This window comes from Acomys minous, assembly GCF_964271855.1.
Source record: "Acomys minous genome assembly, chromosome: 18".
NCBI lineage: Eukaryota > Metazoa > Chordata > Mammalia > Rodentia > Muridae > Acomys > Acomys minous.
Genome location: NC_140501.1, coordinates 64,471,214 through 64,492,999, shown reverse-complemented (window position 1 = coordinate 64,492,999; position 21,786 = coordinate 64,471,214). Strand labels below are relative to the sequence as shown.

The window sequence follows — 21,786 nt, the reverse complement described above, 5'->3', positions numbered from 1 at the left end:
GATTTTAACACTCTAAGGTCAGACTAGAGCCAGAGCTGGAGCTGCTTAGCCGCTGCACACTACAACACAAACCCTTCACTTAAGGGCTGGCCCTTGGGTCCAGATGTGCCACCTTGAGCCCTCGTATATGTGTAGTGTGGCCTGGTGTGTGGGCATTAAGTGTCTGAGATTAGTTTCTGTGCCCCGTGCACCATGCAAGTGAGAAAGGGATGCAAGGGAATCCGTGGGTCTGCATTGAAGATCCAAAGGACAGAAGAGGACACAAGTGAAATGCAGAGTGAGGGAAGCACAGATGTCGTGCCACATGCCTGTAATCCCTGCGCTGGGAAAGTGAAAGCACGGCTGGGGGTGTGGTGGCACATAGCTATAATCTCAGCCCACAAGGCGGAGAGAGGCAGGTGGATCACTAGGAGTTCAAAGCCAGCTTGGTCTACAAAGCGAGTTCCAGGGGCAGCTAGTTCCACACAGTGAGACCCTGTCTCAAAAAAAAAAAAAACCCTGGGCGTGGTGGTGCGCACTTTTAATGCCAGCAATCCGGAAGCAGAGGCAGAGGCAGAGGCAGAGGCAGGCAGATCTCTGTGAGTTCGAGGCCAGCCTGGTCTACACAGTAAGTCGAGGACAGCAAAGGTTATTACACAGAGAAATCTTGTCTCGGATTTAAAAAAAAAAAAAGGAAAAGAAAGAAAAAAGAAAAGGCAGGAGGATCCTGGGTCTGACCCCACCCTGGGCTACACAGTAGAAAAGAAAAAAAACAACATAGCAAAGGAAGAAGAGCTGAGGTCCTAGGTGGGCTCCGTCTGCCCCAGCCTTTTCCTTCAATAGGAACCCCAGCCTGAGAGAAAGGCCGCTGGTAAAAGGTGAGGAAGGAAAAGAAAAATGCAGGGAGCTGGGAGAAAGGATCCTGCTTCAGACGCCTGCACAGGAGGAGGAGCTAGGTGAGAGGTGGGGAGAGAGGGAACAAGAAATGCCATGGGAAGAGAAGAGACAGCTGGTCAGGGGGTGGGTAGTGGGGGCAGAAAGGAAGAAAGACATATGGGAGCCACTCCCCCCCCAGGCCTGCTTCTCCTGTTTATTATGCCCCTTAGAGGACAGATGACAGTGGCTGATGAGACGGACACTCCCAGCTCAACGCTTCTGCCCTGCCCAGAGGCCCTCCCCATATGTTGCTGAACTGGAGGGCTGGGTTACTATGGCAACTGTGAGGCGACCTGGAGAACAGCCACAGACAGGCCTCCTCGCTAGGGCCACTGCTGCTTCTGGGTTTTGGTTGTGTTAGTGGTGGTGGTGGGTGGGTGAGGCTCCATCTGGACGGTTCCCTCCCCACTCCGATCCACTCTACCGGCCCTCTAGAGCGGAGATGTGCATTGCTCAACTCCAAAAAGGCTCTGCCTCTGCACAAATTAGGCAAGCAATCTACCACTGAGCTACAGCAACAGACCCCCCCTCCTTTAAAAAACCCTCTCCCTCTCCCCCTCACCCCAGCTCCCTCCGCCTCTCTCCCTTCCCAACTCCCTATCACAACAAACACACAAAACAGTAAACTGAAGTGGCGACGTAGAATTAAGCCGTTTTAAATTCCAAGAACATTGAGCCAATAACATTAGTCTTTCCTGGACTTCAGGTTTTAATTCACAAAAGCCACAGTCTCTCAGATTCCCCGGCTGTCCAGTGAGGTCTCACTTCAACTCTGAGAGGCAGGGAGAAGCAGGGGTACCCTCTGCAGTTTGGGGGGGGGTTGTCACAGAGCGCCAGTGAGAGCTCCCAGAGGAGACTGCCTGAGCTACAGCCTGGAAGTTGAGGCAGAACAGGGTGTCCCTTTAGCACAGTCATCTTGGGGCCTCTTGGCGAGACCATTTAGACTTGCTCACTGCGGAAGATGCCAAAACTGAAACAGTATCAGAAGTCATCCCATCCAAACCAGAGTTAGACGAAGGAGCTGAAATCTGATGGCCACGGCTTCGCTTAAGGTGACAGACATATACAGCCTGTGACACGGTTAAGAATGGTGCCCAGGGCGCTTGTCTGCTCCGTGGACTCTAAAGGTCACTTGGTTGAGCAGAGAAAAGCACCCTGAGTTGACTTACTACTCTGGTTTGTTTGGGAGAATCGGAAATCTTTTAAAGTTCAGTAGTCCTAAAATGAGGAGTCCAAAAAAATCCAGCGAAAGCGCAGCTTCGTTGTTGATTACAGCATCAATGGGCTATAGGTGGAAAGCCTTGAGTTAAGAACTCCTGAGAGGGGAGCCGCACCCCTCCCTCTCCTACCGGTCATCATGTCACCCACCCATTCCCCCCCAAAACCTTCATCCTCGGTACAGGCACTATTCACTACAGAATTCAGTGCCCTAATCGTGAAGGGTCGTGGCCTGCCAAAGGGAAAGGGACTCAACTCCGACAAAGGACCAGCATCTAACCTCCGGCTTGCCACGAGGGTCAGAAGTTTGGGGCTATTTGTATAGACATACAGGACCCGATTTGGTGAGTGGTACTGTATACAGTGCCATCTACCCAGCCACCTCCAAACCGCCACACCCCTCTGCCCTAGAGGCTCAGAGGAAGAGGTGCGTGTGGTCGTCGGACTCTGGGCCGCTGGAGGTCAGCCGGTCACAGCGGGCCTTGTAGAGGTCGCGCTCGCGGGCCAGGCGGGCCACCTCGGCCCGCAGAGCGTCCAGCTGGGCGGCCAGGCGGGCACGCTCAGCCTCCAGCCCGCGCCTCTGCTGCAACCGCTTGGAGCGACAGGCCTGCGCGTAGCCGCGGTTCTTGAGCGTGCGGCGTCTCTGCTTCAGCCGCAGAGCCTCGTCGCGCCCGCAGCCCCGCAGCTGCCGGTTCAGCTCACGCACAGACATCGAGACCAGCGCCGCGTCCGAAAACCTCTCGGGCAGCTGCAGGAGAAGAGTGCAGGGACAGGGTTGGTGCGGGTCCCACCCCGCTAAACACTTCAGGTCCCCAGGCCGGTTATTGAGCCCTTAGGAAAGCCCTCCCGGCTCCCACCTTGGCTTGCTGCAAGCTCGCTCTTCCTACAGACCCCACCCCAGGTCTCCACATGCCTGGACCCCAGGGCTATGCCTGCGACCCCTACCCCACGCTAACCCCCCTCCCCCATGGGCCGGCCTGGTGGCCTTTCCGCAAGTGCCGCAGTGTGGGCTCCGCCCCTCGCGCTCTGGCGAACCAACCAATCGCGCCTCTGAACTCTGTGTACCCTTCAAGCAGTCCGCAGTGTCCCGGGGACCCGCGCCCAGACAGATCCCGCCCTTGCCACACACGCTTCCCTGTCCTGAACACCACAACCCGGTGACCCTCAAGGATTTGGATTACATCCTAATGCCCTCAACACCCCCATCTGTGTCTATAATTAATAGGATGAGTCCCAATCCTTTCTGAGAAGGTTAGGTGCTGGGAAAAACACGGAACCTTGAAAAGCCAACCTCAACTACAGCAGTTACCTAGCTAGGTTCCACACCTCGTTTGTCTATTTGCTTCCACGTAGCCATAGCCGTTCATCCCGCCGCCCCCAAAGCTCCTAAATTCTAAGCCCTTTTCCCTTTGCGGCCCCTCAGGTTTTTGTTTTGGTTGGTTGGTTGGTTTGGGTTGGGTTGGGTTTGGGTTTTGGTTTTTTTCGACACAGGGTTTCTCTGTTTAGCCGTGGCTGTCCTGGATTCACTTTGTAGACCAGGCTGACCTCGAACTCACAGAGATCCACCTGCCTCTGCCTCTCAAATGCTGGGATTAAAGGCGTGTGCCACCACCACCCAGCTGTTTTGTTTTGTTTTGACGAGGTATCATTACATAGTCCTGGCTGGCCCAGAACACTATTTAAACCAGCCTGGCTTAGAACTCGCTAACACTGTCCTGCATCAGCCTCCCAGATGCTGGAATTAAAGGTGTGAACCACAACTCTTGGTCCTCCTCCTAATTATATCGTCTCTCTGTTCCCCATTATTCAACCATTTCCTACCATTTTGAAACAGCTGGAAAAGGCGTGGTGGTGCACACCTTTAATCCCTACACTCGGGAGGCAGAGGCAGGCAGATTGATGTGAGTTCCAGGCCAGCCTGGTCTACAAAGAGAGTCTAGGATAGCCAAGGCTACACAGAGAAACCCTGTCTCAAAAAAAAAAAGTCCGAGAAGGAGAAGGAGGAAGAGGAAAGAAGAAGAGGAGGGAGAGGGAGGAGGAGGAAGACAAAGAGGAGGAGGAGGAAGAGGAGAAGAAGAAGAAGAAGAAGAAGAAGAAGAAGAAGAAGAAGAAGAAGAAGAAGTAGAAGAAGAAGAAGAAGAAGAAGAAGAAGAAGAAGAAGAAGAAGAAGAAGAAGAAGAAGAAGAAGAAGAAGAAATGTGTCTCTGTCTCATTTTTCTCAAGAACCTTGCTCTGGCTTTTTCAAGTCAATAATTGTCTCTAGGAAATACCCTCCCTCTTTTGACAGGTCGGCTTCCTTAGGCCTCCCCCCCCCCCCCCCCAGAAAAACCTATTAGTCACTCACCTGGGCAAGCTGGGCTCCTGTCTCTCCTGGGCTCCCTGAATAGTAGCCATGGGGCCCTTCTGCAGGGACTGGGCCCTGACTCTGCAGCAGCTCCACGGCTTCATCAGGGCTCAGCCCCAGCGTCTCATCAGCCCCCAGCTGCTGCTGCAGGGTGGCCAACCAATACAGCTCCTCCAGGCCCGGCCTGGGGCCCTCACTGCTGCCCACCGCGCCTGGCTCACTGAAGGTGGGTGAAGGAGGCTCTGAACTGTAAGGTGTGGAGCCCAGTGAGGCCGTGGGGAGTCCAGACCGGCCCTCAGAGGGCTCTCGTTTTATGTCAAACTTCATCAAGTCAAAGTCATTAACGTACTCCATAGCCAAGGGACTGGGGGCGAGCGCCATTCCTGCAAGAAAGAGGAAAGGTGTGGGGTGCCGGAGGCTGCCTGCCCTCCTCGTCCCTCCCCTAGTGCCCTGAAACTAGGGCTCTGGGGCTCCCGAGTACTAACGAAACTGCTCTTCCCTGCACAGCTGCTTCCAGGCAGCTCCTATCAGGCAACAAGAGCCTGGAGGCCTGAAGGACAAATGGACAGCACAGCCTTTAGTGTGTTGGCGGCACCCTTTGGTGCCTCTGGGATCTGTTTAAAAAAAAAAAAAAGAACAGCAACAGGGCAGAGCTCCCAACCCTGGTCCTGGGACACTCTGAGAAGTTCTGTCATCTCCAGAGGCATCATTCCATTTACAAGCAATTAAAATTTATACTTAATTAACTGTATCTCTCCCTCTCTCTCTCTCTTTCTCTCTCTTTCTCTCTCTCTCTCTCTCTCTCTCTCTCTCTCTCTCTCTGTGTGTGTGTGTGTGTGTGTGTGTGTGTGTGTGTGTGTGTGTGTGTTAGGATAGTGGAAAGACACTATGCTGGGAATTTTAGGATATAAGAATATTATACTGTTATCTTTCTCTCTTAAAGCCTTCAGGGTAGTGTCAGCTACACATTTTTTCTATGAGTTAGTCAATAGACAAATCTCTTTTAAAGAGAATTTCCAAGGGGAAAAAAAAGTTCTAGAAAGATGAGGACTGAGTGCTCCCCGCCCCCCCTCCTTAAGGCCACTCTCTCAGAAGAGAATTCATGAAGACAAATCTTTGGCTCAGAACCTGCCACGTTGTGTGAATTTGAGCAGCTCGCCTTCGCTATCTGATCCTTCTGTTCGCTGTGGGCAGTTAGACTTTGAAACTCCCCCAGAGAACTTGGTTTGCAGTTCTTTTCACATTTCTTCCTCAGTACTAATGTGGTGATGAGAATAAATTTCTGTGCCTGAGGTATGAATTTGTACTTGTTTGCAACCCCTCAATCCCTATCTGGCTAACTTAGAGATGTTTGATTTTTGGTTTTTTGCTTTTTTTTTTTTTTTTAAGAAAAAATAAGCAGGGTGTGGTGGTATACGCCTTCAATCTCAGCATTCGGGAGGCAGAGGCAGGTGGATTGATGTGAGTTTGAGGCCAGCCTGGTCCACAAAGGGAGTCCAGGACAGCCAAGGCTACACAGAAAAACCCTGTCTCAGAAAAAAAAAAAAAAAAAGAAAGGAAACTCCCCCAGACAGTGTTCTGCGGAGCACTAGTTCTGAGATGCATCCTAGAAGGAGAGGACTATGCTCAGATCATTTTAGTGCAGGCTGCCTCTTAGCCCCATCTCGTGCAGAGTCACAACACAAATGCACGTTAATAAGCCATCGGTCAACAGAATGTACAAACTTTACAGTAGTAAGGAACTCTTTCTTAGCAGCCACGGAGTGCATGCTCACCTCTGGCATGTTCACCTCACTAGTTCACACTTCCCAGTCTGCCTCAGTTCCCAATGCCAACAGATACACTCTCACCCCCAGAAGGGGAAGTTCAGGGGGGGTCTCATCCCCCAGCACTCGGACATTAGGACATTAGCGGCCTCCTGGTTCCCTGCTGTGTTCAGCCACATCTTAGACTTCCACACTCAGACCAGAGAGGTAGATAAGGCTCCCCTGTTCCTATCCAAGGGAGAGTTGTCCTCTGTAGACCCTCTTAAGCCTGAGAGGACATGGGGGCAAGACAGAGCTAGTCCTTGGCAGAAAGGAGATGCTGAGACACTGATAATGACATCCAGAGAGAATGCGAGATGTTAAAGTGTTAAGGGGGAAGGTTGCTTGTCTGGTATGCTAGTAGCCAGAGTAGGAGTGGGGCAGATCACAGAGGAGTGACTATTCTACAGAGGACACAGCAGAGAGCGGGCTGCAGGGATGCCAGGAGGGGCTCTACAGGACAAGCCTAGCACCCAGGTGGGTCATCAGACATACTCACTTTAGGAATGACAGAGATGACGTGGTCAGTGTCAGAACCAGAAAGACACAGCGTTCCCAGAGACTAGAGACTCCATAGAGCAGGGTCTGGTGTGCCTGTGTTCAGAGCAAGGGGGCTGTGGGCACCGAGCCCAAAGGGCACTCTGAGATCATCTGTGGTCCCCAAGCCTCAGCCAATGAGATAAAGGGCTTATTTGCATATCTCACTGGCCCAGGGGCAGGGATATAGAGGGCAGTGAAGGATAGGTACCGCCAGTTCTCAAAAAAAGAAAAGGCGCATCTTCCCCAAGAAAGCGTCTGATCGGTGGTCCAGTTTACATGTGCTTGGCTTCCAATACAGTGAGCCACACTGGCCCCAAGTACCACCCTTCCATGGGGACACAATTCTTAGCCCAGTCACTCGAAGCCTAGGGCTGGTAAGGGTCCAAACAAACTCCCAGAAACCCCATCTTTTAAGACTGTGCGTCCCAACCACGTGTGGGGGAAGTGTACGTTTTCCCATGCAGCCTGTTGGCTCTGCTCCTTGCCCCACCTTCACCCTGACTGGCCTCGTGCCTCACAGAGTCACTGTGTTAGAAAGATAAGCAACTCTCTCCACGAAGAAACTCACTCTTAGTAGCCCATCTCCCAGACACGCTGCCCAGTTTGAGAGAAGGAACAGAAAGGGGGAGACCAGACTCTGGTCTTTCCCTGGGATACCAAAAGAGTACCGCCCTCCGATCTGCCGCAGCCAGATAGACTTTTGTAGCTGCCCTCATGAGCAGCCTTCGCTTCCTCTCACCTTTCCCCTGTGCCTGTCCAGTCTCTCGCTCCTCCTCCTCTCCTCTCTCTCTCTCATCGTGATTCCCAGACGGCTGGGGTATGACCTACATTCTCAGCCTAATTCCCTAACGCCTCTTAAGAGCTGTCACCCCCTCCCACCCCCCCCCACCGCTTCCCCCCTCCCTTAGGAGCCGGAGAAGGGATGCTAGGGCTTAGCCAAGGAGATGTTTAAACCTGCCTGAAGCTGTTTAAATAGGGTCTGTATTAGAATAAACTCCAGGTGTTATGGGGTACCTCCTGTCTCCTGAGGACTCCCGGACACAGTTAATAGGTCTTCTTGCCCAATGCGCAGGAAGTTCTGGGCTCCGTCAGCGCCAAGAGTCCTCAGTTAGGACAATTCACCTAGTCCCAGACTTTATATGTTAGGGAAGAGCTGATAGGTGCTGATTACTTAATGCTACGGCTCCCAAAATGTAGTCCTCAGATCACATCCCTTGAGAACCAGAAGAAACAGATTTCTCTGGCTTTACCTCAAACTCACAGAATCTGAAACTCTGTAGGTCGGACATTAGATTAAATCATAGGCTTCTGTGATTTAATAAGTCCTTCCAACAGTTCTGATACACTAACATTTAAAACCACTGGTCTACAGATACCTATATTCGGTCCATTTAATCTCAGGGCGTGTGTGTGTGTGTGTGTGTGTGTGTGTGTGTGTGTGTGTGTGTGTCTGTGTGTCTGTATGTGTGTGTGTCTGTGTGTATGTGTATGTGTGCGTTCACCCACACTATATTAGTTTTTCTATCACTGCTATGGTTTGGGTATATTTTTAAAGGTTTGTTTCCCAGATAAGGGCACTGTTGAGAAATGATTAGGTGAGAGTGTTAAACTTATCAGTGAATTAATCAGGTGAAGAGTTCATACTGAATTGGCTGTCATGAGGTGGGGCCTAACTAGACGAAATGTGCCTGTGAATGGTGAATCTTCTCCTCAGTCCATTAATGTCTTTCTGTGTCCCTCCCTCCCTCTTCCTTCTCCTCCCTCCCTCCTACCCTACCCTTCTCTCTCCTTCTCTCTTCCTCCTCTTCCCTTCTCTCTTTGCTTCACAATATATTTGCCATCACCAAATTAGATTTTTTTTTGGACCAAAACAACAGGACCACACAACTCTAAGCTGAAACTGTTAGCCCAAAGAACTCTCTCCTCCTCTGATTTTTCTCAGGAATTTTGTCACAACAACAAAAACAATTGTGTTACTCAACACAGCTGCTCCAATAAACACCTGGAGCAATCAACTTTAATTGGAAAGAGGTTTGTTTCGGTTTGCTGCCATAGAGGTCCCAGCCTGTGGGCAGTCGACCCCATCATTTATTGCCTGCTGTGAGTCAAGTCTCTTGGCAGGGACACCCCTTAAAGCTACTCAGCACATCACTGGGGCAAAAAAGAAAAGGGAAGGAGATAAGGCCCTGTGTCCCTCACGGGTACACCCCAATGACCAGGAGACTTCCCATGAGGTCCCACCTCTGTGAAATTCTCACCACCTTCCAGTAGTGACAAGTTTTGAATTCATGTGCATTTGAAGGCACGTGTTTTGTTTTGGTTTTCGAGACAGGGTTTCTCTGTGTAGCTCTGGCTATCCTGGAACTTGCTTTGTAGACCAAGCTGGCCTCAAACTCAGAGGTCCACCTGCCTCTGCCTCCCAAGTGCTGGGCATAAAGGTGTGCGCCACCACACCCAGCTTTGGAGGATCTTTGAAATCCAAGCTTTTCCCACACGCATTAGAGGACCTATGTCAGAGGTCGTGCCTGCCCCATGCCTAGGTCTTTTACTACGAGTAGAGTCACTACTCAAGTAGTAATGTCACTCTTCATCCGGATCTACTGCTTGTTTTCTTAGAAGCAGCAGAAAGTTTAAAGTCAGGAAACAGCTACAAAAGGAGACTAGGGAAGAGGAAAGCAAGGAGGCCGGCATACATACGTGGAACGTGACTTAACGGTGCGTAGGCAACAAAGGGACCCTAGACGGTCCCTAAAGGGACACGCACTGGCAGCATTGGGTGCAGCCCCCATTCACGCCTGCTCTGACCTAACCAGACACTTGCCCCACCAGGCAGCTGTCACGTCTGTCCTGATCCTCTTGTTTACCGGAGGACTCAGGGAAGAGGTGGGAGGGCTAAGCTGCTAAGGGGCGAAGGGAGTCAGGCCAAACAAGCTCAGGCCAGCTGAGCCCCTCTGGGTACCACTCACTGGGGAGAGGAGTTGGGGTGTGACAGGTAGGCTGGGGGAGGGGGGGAGGATTGGGCTGACTAGTGGAGACTCAGGAGGCAGAGAACATCCCAAGCACGACAGGGTAGGCTTGGAGGTTAGGAAGTAGATGGTGGCACTAAAAGACGCCTGAACGTGTGAAAAAAAGGAGCTAGTGCATTCAATTCCTAGCGCTCGTTACCAAGGGAAAAAGAGTTTAGGTTGTACATGCCTGTAACCACAGACCTGGGGAAGGCCGAGACAGGAACAGTGTGCACTCAAGGCCAGCTTGAACTACAGAAGGCGAGGGGAGGAGAAGAGGAGGGAAAAAAAGAAAGAAAAGAAAAGGAGAAGGAATGACAGAGGCAACATTCTAGGATGTCACCCACCCCCACCTGCTCAGCTCTACATATTGACTTTAGAATCCTGGAAGACCAGCACTCACTGCCAATTTTAATTTTGGTTTTGCTCTGTAGCCCAGGCTTACTCAAGGTCACATCTTCCTGCCTCACCCTCAGGAGTGCTGGCATGACAGCTGCGCACGTGGCCACTCCTGAGGTCATCCCCCTGGGATACTCACTACACATATTTGGTAGATATTTGCCAAACAACAGCTATTGTGTTAGGCATAAATGCTTAGTAACTGAGACTAATGCTGTCCATCCATTCATGGAGCTTGTAGAGTGATGAAAACGAAAATCACGCTACTAACTTTAGACCAGTGGTTCTCAACCTTCCTAATGCTGGGACCCTTTAATTTCTCAAGCCCGACATGGTGGTGCACACCTGTGATCCTAGCACTTGGGAGACAGAGGCAAGCAGATCTCTGTGAGTTCAAGGCCAGCCTGGTCTACAAAGAAAGTTCTAGGACAGTCAAGGCTACACAGAGAAACCCTGTCTCAAAAAAACAAAAAACAAAACAAACAAAAAACAGGTTTCTCATGTTGTACTTACCCTCCCAACCATAAAACTATTTTCATTTATACTTTATAACTGTAATTTTGCTACTGTTATGAATCGTCATGTGAGTATCTCTGTTTTTTAATGGTCTTAGGCAAAGGATCCTTTGACCCCCAAAGAGGTCGCCACCCACAGGTTGAGAACCACTGCTTTACAGCTACACAGGAGTAGCTTCCGCCCTGTGTCCTCTGATTCAGAAGGTCTATGCTGGTCTTTCTGTGGCTGAACCCACACCGACAGTGTGACACATCCACCCCTATCTGGCCCAGACCCCTGGTTCCTCAGGATCACACTCCAGGTAGCCGGAAATTCCCTGTACAACAAGTTCAAACCTGCTTCCAGGGATTGCATAGACTTTCCCTCTGGGCTTTCCCCTCCACGGCTGACCTCACTATGATACACATGTCCCCAGTACCACTACCTGGGTGGCATTCCTAGCCTGAAAGTTGACTTTCCCCACATCACCACATTCTGTACGGAGCCCTGGGCGCTTCAAGTAAACACCAAATTCAAGTAAGCCCTTCCAGACTGTTGTGAAGTGTGTATGTGTAAATGCAGAAAAATTAAAAACATGTTTTATTTAATATTTATTACCTTAAATTATTTATGTTTTTAATGGAAGTGCTAGGGACTCAGGAATTGAATCCAGGCATTAATAGATGATAGGAAAGCACTCTGTCAGCTATTCTACCACTGAACTCTCATGGGGTGTCGTGGGGTGAGAGAGCAGGGTTTCACTAGGTTGCCAGGCTGGCCTTGAACTTTGATCCTTTCAGTTGGCCTCCCAAGTAGCTGGGATTAAAAGCTCATATCACTTGGCCCACATGAATTATTCATTTCACATATTTAAGCACAAAGGTTATAGATTACTGTTTGTACTCTTGTCCCAGGCACAAAGATACTCCTACATTGAAAAAAAATTACACACAGGATGGAGAGATGGCTCAGCAGTTAAGAGCACCAGCTGCTCTTCCAGAGGACCCAGGTTGTATTCCCAGCTTCAAACAGAAAACCACCTGTCACTCCAGTTCCGGGGGGATTTGATGCCCTCGTCTGCCTTCTGAGGGAACTCTACACAGCATGCAGTCACAACACTCATACACATAAAATAAAAATAAAGTAAATAATTCACATACACACATTTTATTTTAAAATAGGAAAATATCTGACTATATTACCTGGCTTGCCTGGGACTTCTGTGTTTAAGTGATCCTCATGTCTCAGCCCCTAAAGAAGCTGTGACTACAGGTACAAGCAAGCCCTTTTAATTGAGATGCTACAGAGAAGGGCAGGATGCTGGGAGACCTTAGCTCATGAAGGGGTAATATTTATTTGTTTGTTGGTTGGTTTATCTAGAGAAAGAGAGTAGATAAAAGAACAAATTGCAAAGAAAGAAATCTTTAGCCGGGCAGTGTGGAGCATGTTTTTAATCCCAGCATTCAGGGAGGCAAAAGCAGACAGACTGCTATGAGTTCGAAGCCAACCTGCTCTACAAAGTGAGTCCAGGACAGCCGGGGCAACACAGAGAAACCCTGTCTTGAAAAAACGTAACAAAACAAAAATCTCTGGTCTGGAGAGATGACTCAGAAGTTAAGAGCTCTGGTTGCTCTTCCAGAGGTCCTGAGTTCAATTCCCAGCAACCACACGGTGGCGCACAACCATCTATAATGTGATCTGATGCCCTCTTCTGGCCTGCAGGTGTACATGCAGGCAAAACGCGGTATACATAATAAGTAAATCTTAGAAAAAGAAGGAAGAGGAGGAGGAGGGGGAGGAGGAGGAGGAGGAGGAGGAGCAGGAGGAGGAGGAGGAGGAGGAGGAGGAGGAGGAGGAGGAGGAGGAGGAGGAGAATTTGCAGGTGTCAGTTCTCTCTTTCTATTCTGTTGGTCCCAGAAATTTAACTCGGGTTATTTACCAGTCTTAGTGGCAAGAGCCTAAACTTGGTGATCCATCTCTCGAGTGTCATGAAGATGGAATCTGATAGAGCCGATGAGGGATTCTTTCTGGAATAAGCACTCCAACACCCACATGGAGGACAGGAACTGCCACTGGTGGACTGACGCTCCTGAAAGGCTTCGAGCCCAGCACTAGTTTGCATTCTCGTTTTATGCTCTAAAATGACGAAGGTGGGGTGGGAAAGCAAGCAAGATTTTATAGAAGAACATGTGGCATTCAGTGGACGTTAAAGGCAATGACTCGTTGTTATAGCTGTCTCTTCAGGCCATCCTGTTCCAGGTAGGGCGTGAAGCCATGTTTGGCAAATAGGCTTTAAGTAAAGGGGCAAGATACCTAAGGAAGTCACATTAGACTAAGATTGGTCAAATAACTGAGCCTGAAAGTGTGGAGGGTAGGGTTCCCAGGCTGCGGGAATGACATATGGAAAGCTCTGAGGCAGAGGGAAGAGCGTAAAGAAGGTGAAAAAAAAATGGTGACAAGCAAGAAGGGACAAGGTAGAGCATGGCATGCCACATCAAGGACTTAGGCTTTCCTTAAAAGCAGTGTGAGGGTCCTGCAGGTTTGTCAGGGGTGACACGATCAGGATCACGTTTGTCTGTGAAAAGAGCTATTCCAGCAGGTGGTGGTGGCGGCGGCGGTGGCGCACGCCTTTAATCCCAGCACTTGGGAGGCAGAGGCAGGCGGATCTCTGTGAGTTCAAAGCCAGCCTGGTCTACAAAGTGAGTCCAGGACAGTCAAGGCTACACAGAGGGACCTTGTCTCAAAAAAAACAGAAGAAGAGAAGGAGGAGGAGGAGGAAAGAACTATTCCAATCTACCTTTTGTCTGTGCAGGGGAGCAGTGGACTCAGAGTTAGAGCTGGAATTCTGACATATGAGGGCAGCCTGAGGATGTTGAAGTCCAGTGGTGCAGCTTCTGGCCACAGACATTCAGGCAGGACCATCTCGTCCTCTCCTTTATACCATGTTTGACTCCAGGGGTGGGGACTCTGCATATAAACACATGGCTCTTGCATGCACCTGCCCCCACTTGGATACACTGGCTTATTGGGAAGGAGTTTCAGGGGAGTGAGAGAAAGGGTTAGAGAGAGGGAAAAGTTGAATTAATGTTGCAGGTACAATCCAGGTGACCCATAGGAGCAGAGGAGCTGTGTTGGCTCTGTTTATTAACAATTAAACTTTATTATACAACCCAACTAGCATACACAAGAAGGAAAAAAAGGTTAAAGGGACAGAAGAGTGAACCTTCCCGTATCCGTTCCACGGGACGGGTCCTTAGTTGTCTCTCTGCTGGTCCGGTCTGGTTGCTCTCTCCGTGTGCTCTCTCCGCCTCTGCCTGTTGTTTTTCTCTCCCCCACCTTCCCAGTCACATGCAAAGGGCGGTCTCCTTCTCCCTTCTAGGGTCAATTAGGAAAACAATAGCCACGGTGGGGTTCCCAGGTAGGCTTCCTGAATTCCAAGCCCAGGAAGGCTCCAAACAGTCTGTCACAAGGTATTCATGGGGTGCCCCAAGGGTAAAGCCCGCCAAGATTGCTTCCACCTGTGACAAAGCTTAATCTTTCCTACAGAGCTGCAATGGGCCTGTAGAGATATTCCAAATTGAGGCAAAGAGGTAAGAGTCTACATTCTTGTAAGAACCAGGCATTGAATACGCAACACCAAAAGGGCATTGCACTTGCCAACACAGTCCCCTTCGGGCACAGAGCATGTTTAAGTATGTCCAGAAGGTTCCCTTAGCTACAACTCCGTTTGGCCACAGGGCTTACAGAAGTACAGTGGGACTTTCTTATGCACCTTCACCTGCCCTGTTTTCACCCAGCTGTGGCCAAACATGGCCCAAAAATATTACGTCAGTTTTCTGGGTTGTTGGTCCATTTGGTTTTGAGGCAGGGTTCTCACTCTGTAGCCCAGGTGGACCTCCAATTTACTAATCCTGAACTGACCCCCAACCCCGACACCTTGCTAATGTGGGCTGTTTCCGTCACAGCAATAAGGAAAACAACTATGAGTGTCATGCTGAGTACTGTGACGAAATCTCAAAGCTTTCTGCCCTGTTCCTCCCAGGAAATGAATCATCGCTTGGTGCATCCATGCTGGATGGCAGTTTGCAGTTAAATCAGATGGCAGCCGTCACAGTCAGCAGATGGGCTGTTCTGGTATCACGTCTCCTGCGTGCACTTAACCCTTATTTTACTTACTAGTAGCCACAAAGTATAAGAGTCATGATGAGCTGGGCATGGTGGCGCACGCCTTTAATCCCAGCACTCAGGAGGCAGAGGCAGGCGGATCGCTGTGAGTTCGAGGCCAGCCTGGTCTACGAAAGTGAGTCCAGGACAGCCTAGGATACATAGAGAAACCCTGTCTCGGAAAAAAAAAAAAAAAGAGTCATGATGAAGGCAAGTAATTCTTCTGACCTCTCATCGGGTCAAAGGCAGCCTAACCCTACGCCATATTTTGTCTCATCATGTAGGCTTTGTATCATCTCACACCATAGAAAGAAGAGTACAATGAGACTCTGAAAGAGACTGTAAGGCCAGGTATGGTGTCACACACCTTTAATCCCAGCATTAAGAAGGCAGAGACAAAAAGAAAAAAGAAAAAAGAAAAAAAAAGCAGAGGCAAGTCAGGCAGTGGTGGCGCACGCCTGTAATCCCAGCACTCGGGAGGCAGAGGCAGGCGGATCGCTGTGAGTTCGAGGCCAGCCTGGTCTGCAAAGCAAGTCCAGGACAGCCAAGGCTAACACAGAGAAACCCTGTCTCAAGAAGAAGGAGGGGGGCGGGGAGGAAGAGGAGGAGGCAGCAGAGGTAGACAGATCTTTGCAAATTTAAGACCATCCTTGTCTACACAGTGAGTTCTAGGCCAGTTAGTGATACACAAGGAGACATCAAGACTGTATACACACAACTTCTCTCGTAGTGTGCCATCATAGTTATCCTCTTATTATTCTGCTTGTTTGTTTGTTTGTGACGTCTTTCTACATAGCCCTGGCTGTCCTGGAAGTCACTATATAGACCATGCTGGTCTACCTCTGCCTCCCAAGTGCCAGAATTAAAGGCATGCACCACAGGCAGGCCCCATCTGGCCACCTAAGGCCCAGGCTGACGAACTCAGCTACCATCCAAGCACAAATTCAGCACTTTGCATTGGTTCACCCCAACATCCCTTCCATCTGTGAGCTGCTGGAGTGCATGAAGGGACTGACCCCACACAACTGGGGCTGCAGGACCACCTTGACTCTGGGCAACAGCAGGACATCTGAGAGGAGTCTCAGCGGTGGTCCAGTATTGATGGAGTGACAAAGGCCAGAGACCTTGAACCAGACCAGTGAGTCGTTGTAATGAACGTTTCCATGTGAAGCTATTGGGGGGGAGGGAGAATACACACACACACACACACACACACACACACACACACACACACACACTGTGTGACACACCATGACACACTGCAGCTTCCAATGCCACCGTGATGAATGACTGTCTTGGGGAGGTGAGAAAGATGGAGGCATGGAACAGGGCACGTGAAGTGGAGAGAGGTGAAATTGGAGACAAGACAGCTATGACAGGTGTGAGAGAAGCCATCTGTCAATGGAAGAGCATGTCCTTGCCCAGTAAGGACGGCAGGGTGCTATGCAGCAGCTTGGAGCTTGCGCAGACTCGGCTCCCTGGCTCTGAGCAGTGAAAGGATGTCCAAGGTGAAGAATGGTTCGTTTTCTGGATTGGACCTCCTTGAATGGCCTCCATAGTCCATACTTTCCCCCAGAGGCCATGCTGCTATCAGTGGCCTGTTCGGCTGCCCCAGGCCATGATGAACCCCGAGGGCCGTGTGGATGTCCGTGGTTCATGCTGCCACGGAGGACCACGTGTGGGTCTGTGGTCCTGCTGCAGCCAAGGGATATGTTGATATCCTAGGCCTGTGCTGCCACCAAAGGCCATGTGATTGTCTGTGGTCTGGGCCACTGCCTGAGGCCACGTCGTTGTCTGTGAGGCATGCTGCTGCCAAGGGCCATGTTGATGGGAGTGGCCTGTGCAGCCACCTGAGGCCACGTTGATGTCCGTGGTCTGTGTTAGCACCTAAGGCCTTGCAGACGTTCATGGTTTGTGCCTCGCCTGAAGCCATGTCATTGTCTGTGGCCTGTGCTGCCACATAGGACCATATTGACATGGGTGTCCTGTGCAGCCACCTGGGGCCATGTTGATGTCTGAAGTCCATCTGGTCTATGCTGCCACCTGAGACCATGTTGGTGTCCAAGGCCTGTGCTTCAGCAGAAAGTGATGCTGGTGTCCATGCTCCACGATGCCACCAGGGTCCAGGTGGAGGTCCTGAACGTCATGTGAGATGCTGAGTGTTCATGGTCCTCACTGTTGCCAGAAACCATGCAGAGGTCTGGGATCTGTACTCCCGCTGACTTGTAAAGGGAAAGAAAGCTATTTTTGCAGTGGTATCGGTGACCTGCAGACACACAGTTGAGGAGAGACATAGGCGGCTTCCGTCACAGCCCCTACTGCCTCGAACCTCCAAGAGTAACAGCCTAAAATGAAAGCCATCAAAGAGAACTCTTAAACGTTGTGTTAAGCAGCCAAGCGTTAGGAGGATCCTGGGGAAACCTGCACAGGAGGGATGGAAAAACTGCAGGAGCCAGAGGGGGTCAAGGACGCCACATGAAAACCCACAGAATTCAACCCACCTGGGTTCATAGAGGCTCACAGAGACTGAACCTACAACCAGGGAGCCCACTTGGGGCTGACCTAAGCCCTCTGCATATGTGTTATGGCTGTGTAGCTGGATCTTCTTGGGGGACTCCTGACAGTGGGAGCAGGGCCTGATTCCGTCTCTTTTGCCTGCTCTTGGGCCCGCTTTTTGTCCCACTGGCTTGCCTCATTCAGCCTCAATATGGTGCCTAATCTCATTGCAATTTGAAATGCCATGTTTGGTTGATATTCCTGGAGGCCTGCCCTTTTCTTCTCTTTCTTTCTTTCTTTTTTTTTTTTTTTTTTTTTTTTTTTTTTTTTTGGTTTGAGACAGGGTCTCTCTGTGTAGCCTTGGCTGTCCTAGACTCACCTGTAGACCAGACTGGCCTCGAACTCACAGAGATTTGCCTGCCTCTGCCTCCTGAGTGCTGGGATTAAAAGCGTGTGCCGCCACCACCACACCCGGCCCCCTGCCAGAGGAAGAGTGGGGGGGGGGGGGGCAGGGGGTGAGGGACTGAAAGGAAAGGAGGGAGGAGAAACTGGTGTTGAGTTGTACTATGTGAAAGAATTAAATGATTGGGATAAGGATGCTGAAGCGGAGCCTCCACAGCTGATGGCTTCTGGTGCAGGAGGAGAAGGACTCAGGTTTCTTCAGGGGGTCACAGGGATTGTGACCATGCTTCAGTGAGTGTACGGATAACACAAATGGGACTTCGGTGTTCCCCCCACCCCCACCCCCCAGCCTTTATTTTTTTCTTTGCTTTTTGGAAAGCAGGTCACAGCCATTAGAAGCAGACCTGGGAGGACTGGAAGGCGACTGTGATAAGGGTGCATGATGTGAAATCCCCAAATTATCAATAAAGATATTATGTTGGAGGAGGGCAAAGGCGGGCACCACTATGCCTGACAATTATTATTTTTAACCTATTTGTTTCAGTGGGTGTATGTAGTGTGTGTGTGTGTGTGTGTGTGTGTGTGTGTGTGTGTGTGTGTGTGTGTGTGTACCTGTTTGCATGTGCGCCTGTGTAAATGCAGGTACATACCCACATATGTGCACACGGAGCCAGAGGTCAGTGTTCAATGTTTTACTTTATCGCTCACCTTCTGTTTTAAGACAAGGTCTCTCACTGAACCTAGAACTCACAAACTCAGCTAGACTGACTGCCCAACAAGCTCCAGAGAGCCTCTTTGTCTCTCCAGTGCTCAGATTATAGCCATATAGCCCAGGCGTGTGTGTGTGTGTGTGTGTGTGTGTGTGTGTGTGTGTGTGTGTGTGTGTGCCCACAAGTGCACATGTGAAGTCCAGAGGTCAGCATAAGTGTCTTTCTCTATTGTTCTCCTCCTTATTTTTTGACACAAGGTCTCTCACTGACTCTGGAACTCATAAATTGGCTAGAGCCACTGGCCGGTGAGCATGGAACTCCTTTCTCTACTGCTCAGCACTAGGATTAAAGATGTCTGCCACAAAGCCCAGCTTCTTATCTGGGTACTGGGGATCCAAATTCAGTTCCCTGTGTTTGCTTAGGACTTGACCACCGTCCTGGTTCCTTATCACTTTATTGTCAACCACTTAACATGAATATTTGTAAATCAAATTTTATCATAGATACGTTTGCATAAGAAAAATGGAGAAAGCTGGGCATGGTGGTGCATGCCTTTAATCCCAGCACTCAGGGGCAGAGGCAGGTGGATCGCTGTGAGTTTGAGGCCAGTCTGGTCTATAGAGTGAGTCTGGGACAGCCAAGGCTACACAGAGAGACCCTGTCTCGAAAAACCCAAAAAAGGAAGAGAAAGAAAGAAAAAAAGAAAGAAAGAAAAGAAAAGTGTAGATGTATATGGAACTTGAGTACTTGCTACTATTGTATTTTCTTTTTTTTTTTCTCTCTCTCTTTTTTTGGGGGGTGGGGGGTTTTAAGACAGGGTTTCTCTGTGTAGGCTGTGTAGGCTATCCTGGAACTTGCTCTGTAGACCATGCTAGCCTTGAACTCACAGAGATCTGCCTGCCTCTACCTCTAGAGTACTGGGATTAAAGGCAAGCACCACTATGGCCAGCTACTGTTGTGTTTTCAGGTATCCAACAGGGACTTGGGGATAATATCTCTCTCTCTGATAAATTGGCACTGCTCTCAGCCCTAGCCAATCTGTGAGACAGCCAAGAGATAAACCAAGATTGTCCCTAAGAAGGATCCGGGAGATGGGGCAAAGAGCAGGGCATGCCTGGTCACACCCTGCCCCCTGGTGGTACTGCTTGGACACAGTGCCAGCTGATGGAGCAGGCTGAGGTGGCTTAGGGCAGCAGGCTATAGTTAGAAGAACATGCTAAGGATTGAGGAGCAGGCTGAGATTGGGGGCGCAGGCTGAGGATTGAGGAGCAGGCTGAGATTGGGGTGCAGGCTGAGATTGTGGGTGCAGGCTGAAGAAGAGTGGAGCAAGCAACAGCAAGGCAAGAAAATCCTACAGCAGGTCCTTGCTGAAGTGGGTAAGGAGCTGGTGGGCAACGACTGAAGAGATGCAGGGCTTGCTGGGTCTGGTGCTACATGCTTTTAAATTCAGCACTTGGGAGGCAAGGCTAGCCCAGGCCAGCCAGGGCTATATAGTGAGAATGTCCCCAAAAGGAAAACAAATGTGGGATCATTCATTCTTTCACTCAGTCATCATTTATCAAGTAACTAACACGGGGGGGGGGTGTCACTGGTAAAGGACAGTTAAAAGCAAGACTCAGTTTATTAAATTCTCCCTGCAAAGCAGAGAAAGGGCAGGTAGGCTAGCTGGGAGGTGGAGGTGATAGCTGGCATTGCCAGGGGCCAGATTAGAGACTTTATGCCTATGCCTGGTCTAAGATTCTTAGGAGTCTTCTTTTTTTCTCCATTTTTTTTTTTAGATAGGGTCTGGCTAACAATAAACTGAAGAAATGGGATATTATAGGATTGCAGTGAAGAAAAAAATGTGGTAATTATAGTCAGAAGGACCTGGAGCCAACTTCCATTTCTGCCGCTAACCAGGTGTGTGACTTTGAGCAAATGACTTAAACTTCAGTGTCTACATCATCAAGATAAAGTTATTGCAGACTGAATGAGACGTGCATGCAGAGCTGCTAGCCCAGAACCTAGCACCTGCTATGCACGCCATAAATACCAATCCTTCCTCTATCCAAAGTGATGCTATACACAGAGACAGATGGGGTGTTGGTAGGCACAGTCCAAGAAGGGCCTTAAAAGCGATCGCATAAAGTCAGGTGTGACAAAGCGGGGCGTACACACAGATTTAAGAGCTAATGGGAGAACCATTCTAAAGGTCCTGGTGTCTAATTAGCTATGGAGAACTAGAAGAAAATACTTTAGCCTGATCCAGGAACTCCCTGGGGCAACTTGCTAGCCCATCGATGGTGCAGGAGCTGGAGCAAGGTCATGAACAAGATAATGACCTTGAGAAAGTCTAGCATGCCGATGGCAATGTGAACACCTCGAGGCCTAAAGTGTAGTCGAGGAGTGAGTTGGCAGTGGCAAAGTGAATATAGACAGAGTGTGGATGCAGGGACTCTAGGACGGGGCATAGGGGTGAGGTGTGGTCATCCATCACGGGAACTTATGACCACAGTCCATGCTGTCACTGTCACCTAGAATATCTCAGGTGCCCCTCCCGCCAAAACTGCCGGGTGTGATGGCCATGGACTGGCCAACTTCCTGGTGACTGGCAAAGCTGTGGGCAGAGGCCATGCCTGAGCCGAGCAGGAAGCTCACTAACAAAGCTTTCTGTGTTCCTACTCCACTGTGTGCCCTGAATCTGACATGCTGCCTGGAGAAGATTGCCATTTGGGAGACACCAAGAAGGTGGTGGCCAGGTGTGGTGGCACATGCCTTTAATGCCAGCACTTGGGGGGGGGGCGGGACACTGAATCTCTGTACACTCAAGGCCAGCTTGGTCTACATAGTGAGTTCCAGGATAGCCAGAGCTACATAGAGAGACCTTGTCTCAAAAATAAACAAACAAACAAATAAATAAATAAAGTGGCAAAGCAGGCGTTGGGAAGCCCACTAAAGAATGTCCTTGGGCTTACAAAGGGGCCAGTTTGCCTCCTGAGACTTTAATAGCAACATCCATTCTACCTTTGATAGTGGGACTAGCAATGCTCTCAACAAACGTTTTGTCAAGCTCACGCCAGATATGGCAACAATTTTGGTTATAGCAACAGAGTGATGAGCCATTTCGGTCCACATGGACCTCCAAGGAATAAAAAAAAAAAAAACAACCCTGCGTCACCTGCCCCAGCAAGCAAGGAGAGGAAGAGAGAAGCCCTCAGCTACTAGGGAAGCCTTGCCTAATTCAGTCCCCCGCACAACCCAGCATCTCCCTTCACAGTTTCCATCTCAGATGCTCCCCCCAAAAGAAGAGGGGG

At 50.0% G+C, this 21,786-nt stretch overlaps 1 protein-coding gene across 3 annotated transcripts in view; it reads right to left on the bottom strand.

The window, feature by feature from the left end:
- Positions 1–1,348: 1,348 nt before the first annotated feature.
- Positions 1,349–21,786, bottom strand: part of NRL (neural retina leucine zipper) — a 29,852-nt gene continuing 9,414 nt past the window's right edge. Inside the window, exons 1-3 of one of the 3 annotated variants that reach the window (XM_084768310.1) lie at positions 12,661–12,715; positions 4,478–4,860; positions 1,349–2,881 (exon numbers count right to left, since the gene is read on the bottom strand). In XM_084768310.1, the coding sequence (XP_084624436.1) occupies positions 2,549–2,881; positions 4,478–4,858 (714 nt within the window). In that variant the 5' untranslated portion in view covers positions 4,859–4,860; positions 12,661–12,715 and the 3' untranslated portion in view covers positions 1,349–2,548. Of the gene's footprint in view, positions 2,882–2,990; positions 3,079–4,477; positions 4,861–12,660; positions 12,716–21,786 lie in introns of those variants that run through there. The other 2 variants (XM_084768309.1, XM_084768311.1) reach the window with 2 other exon arrangements.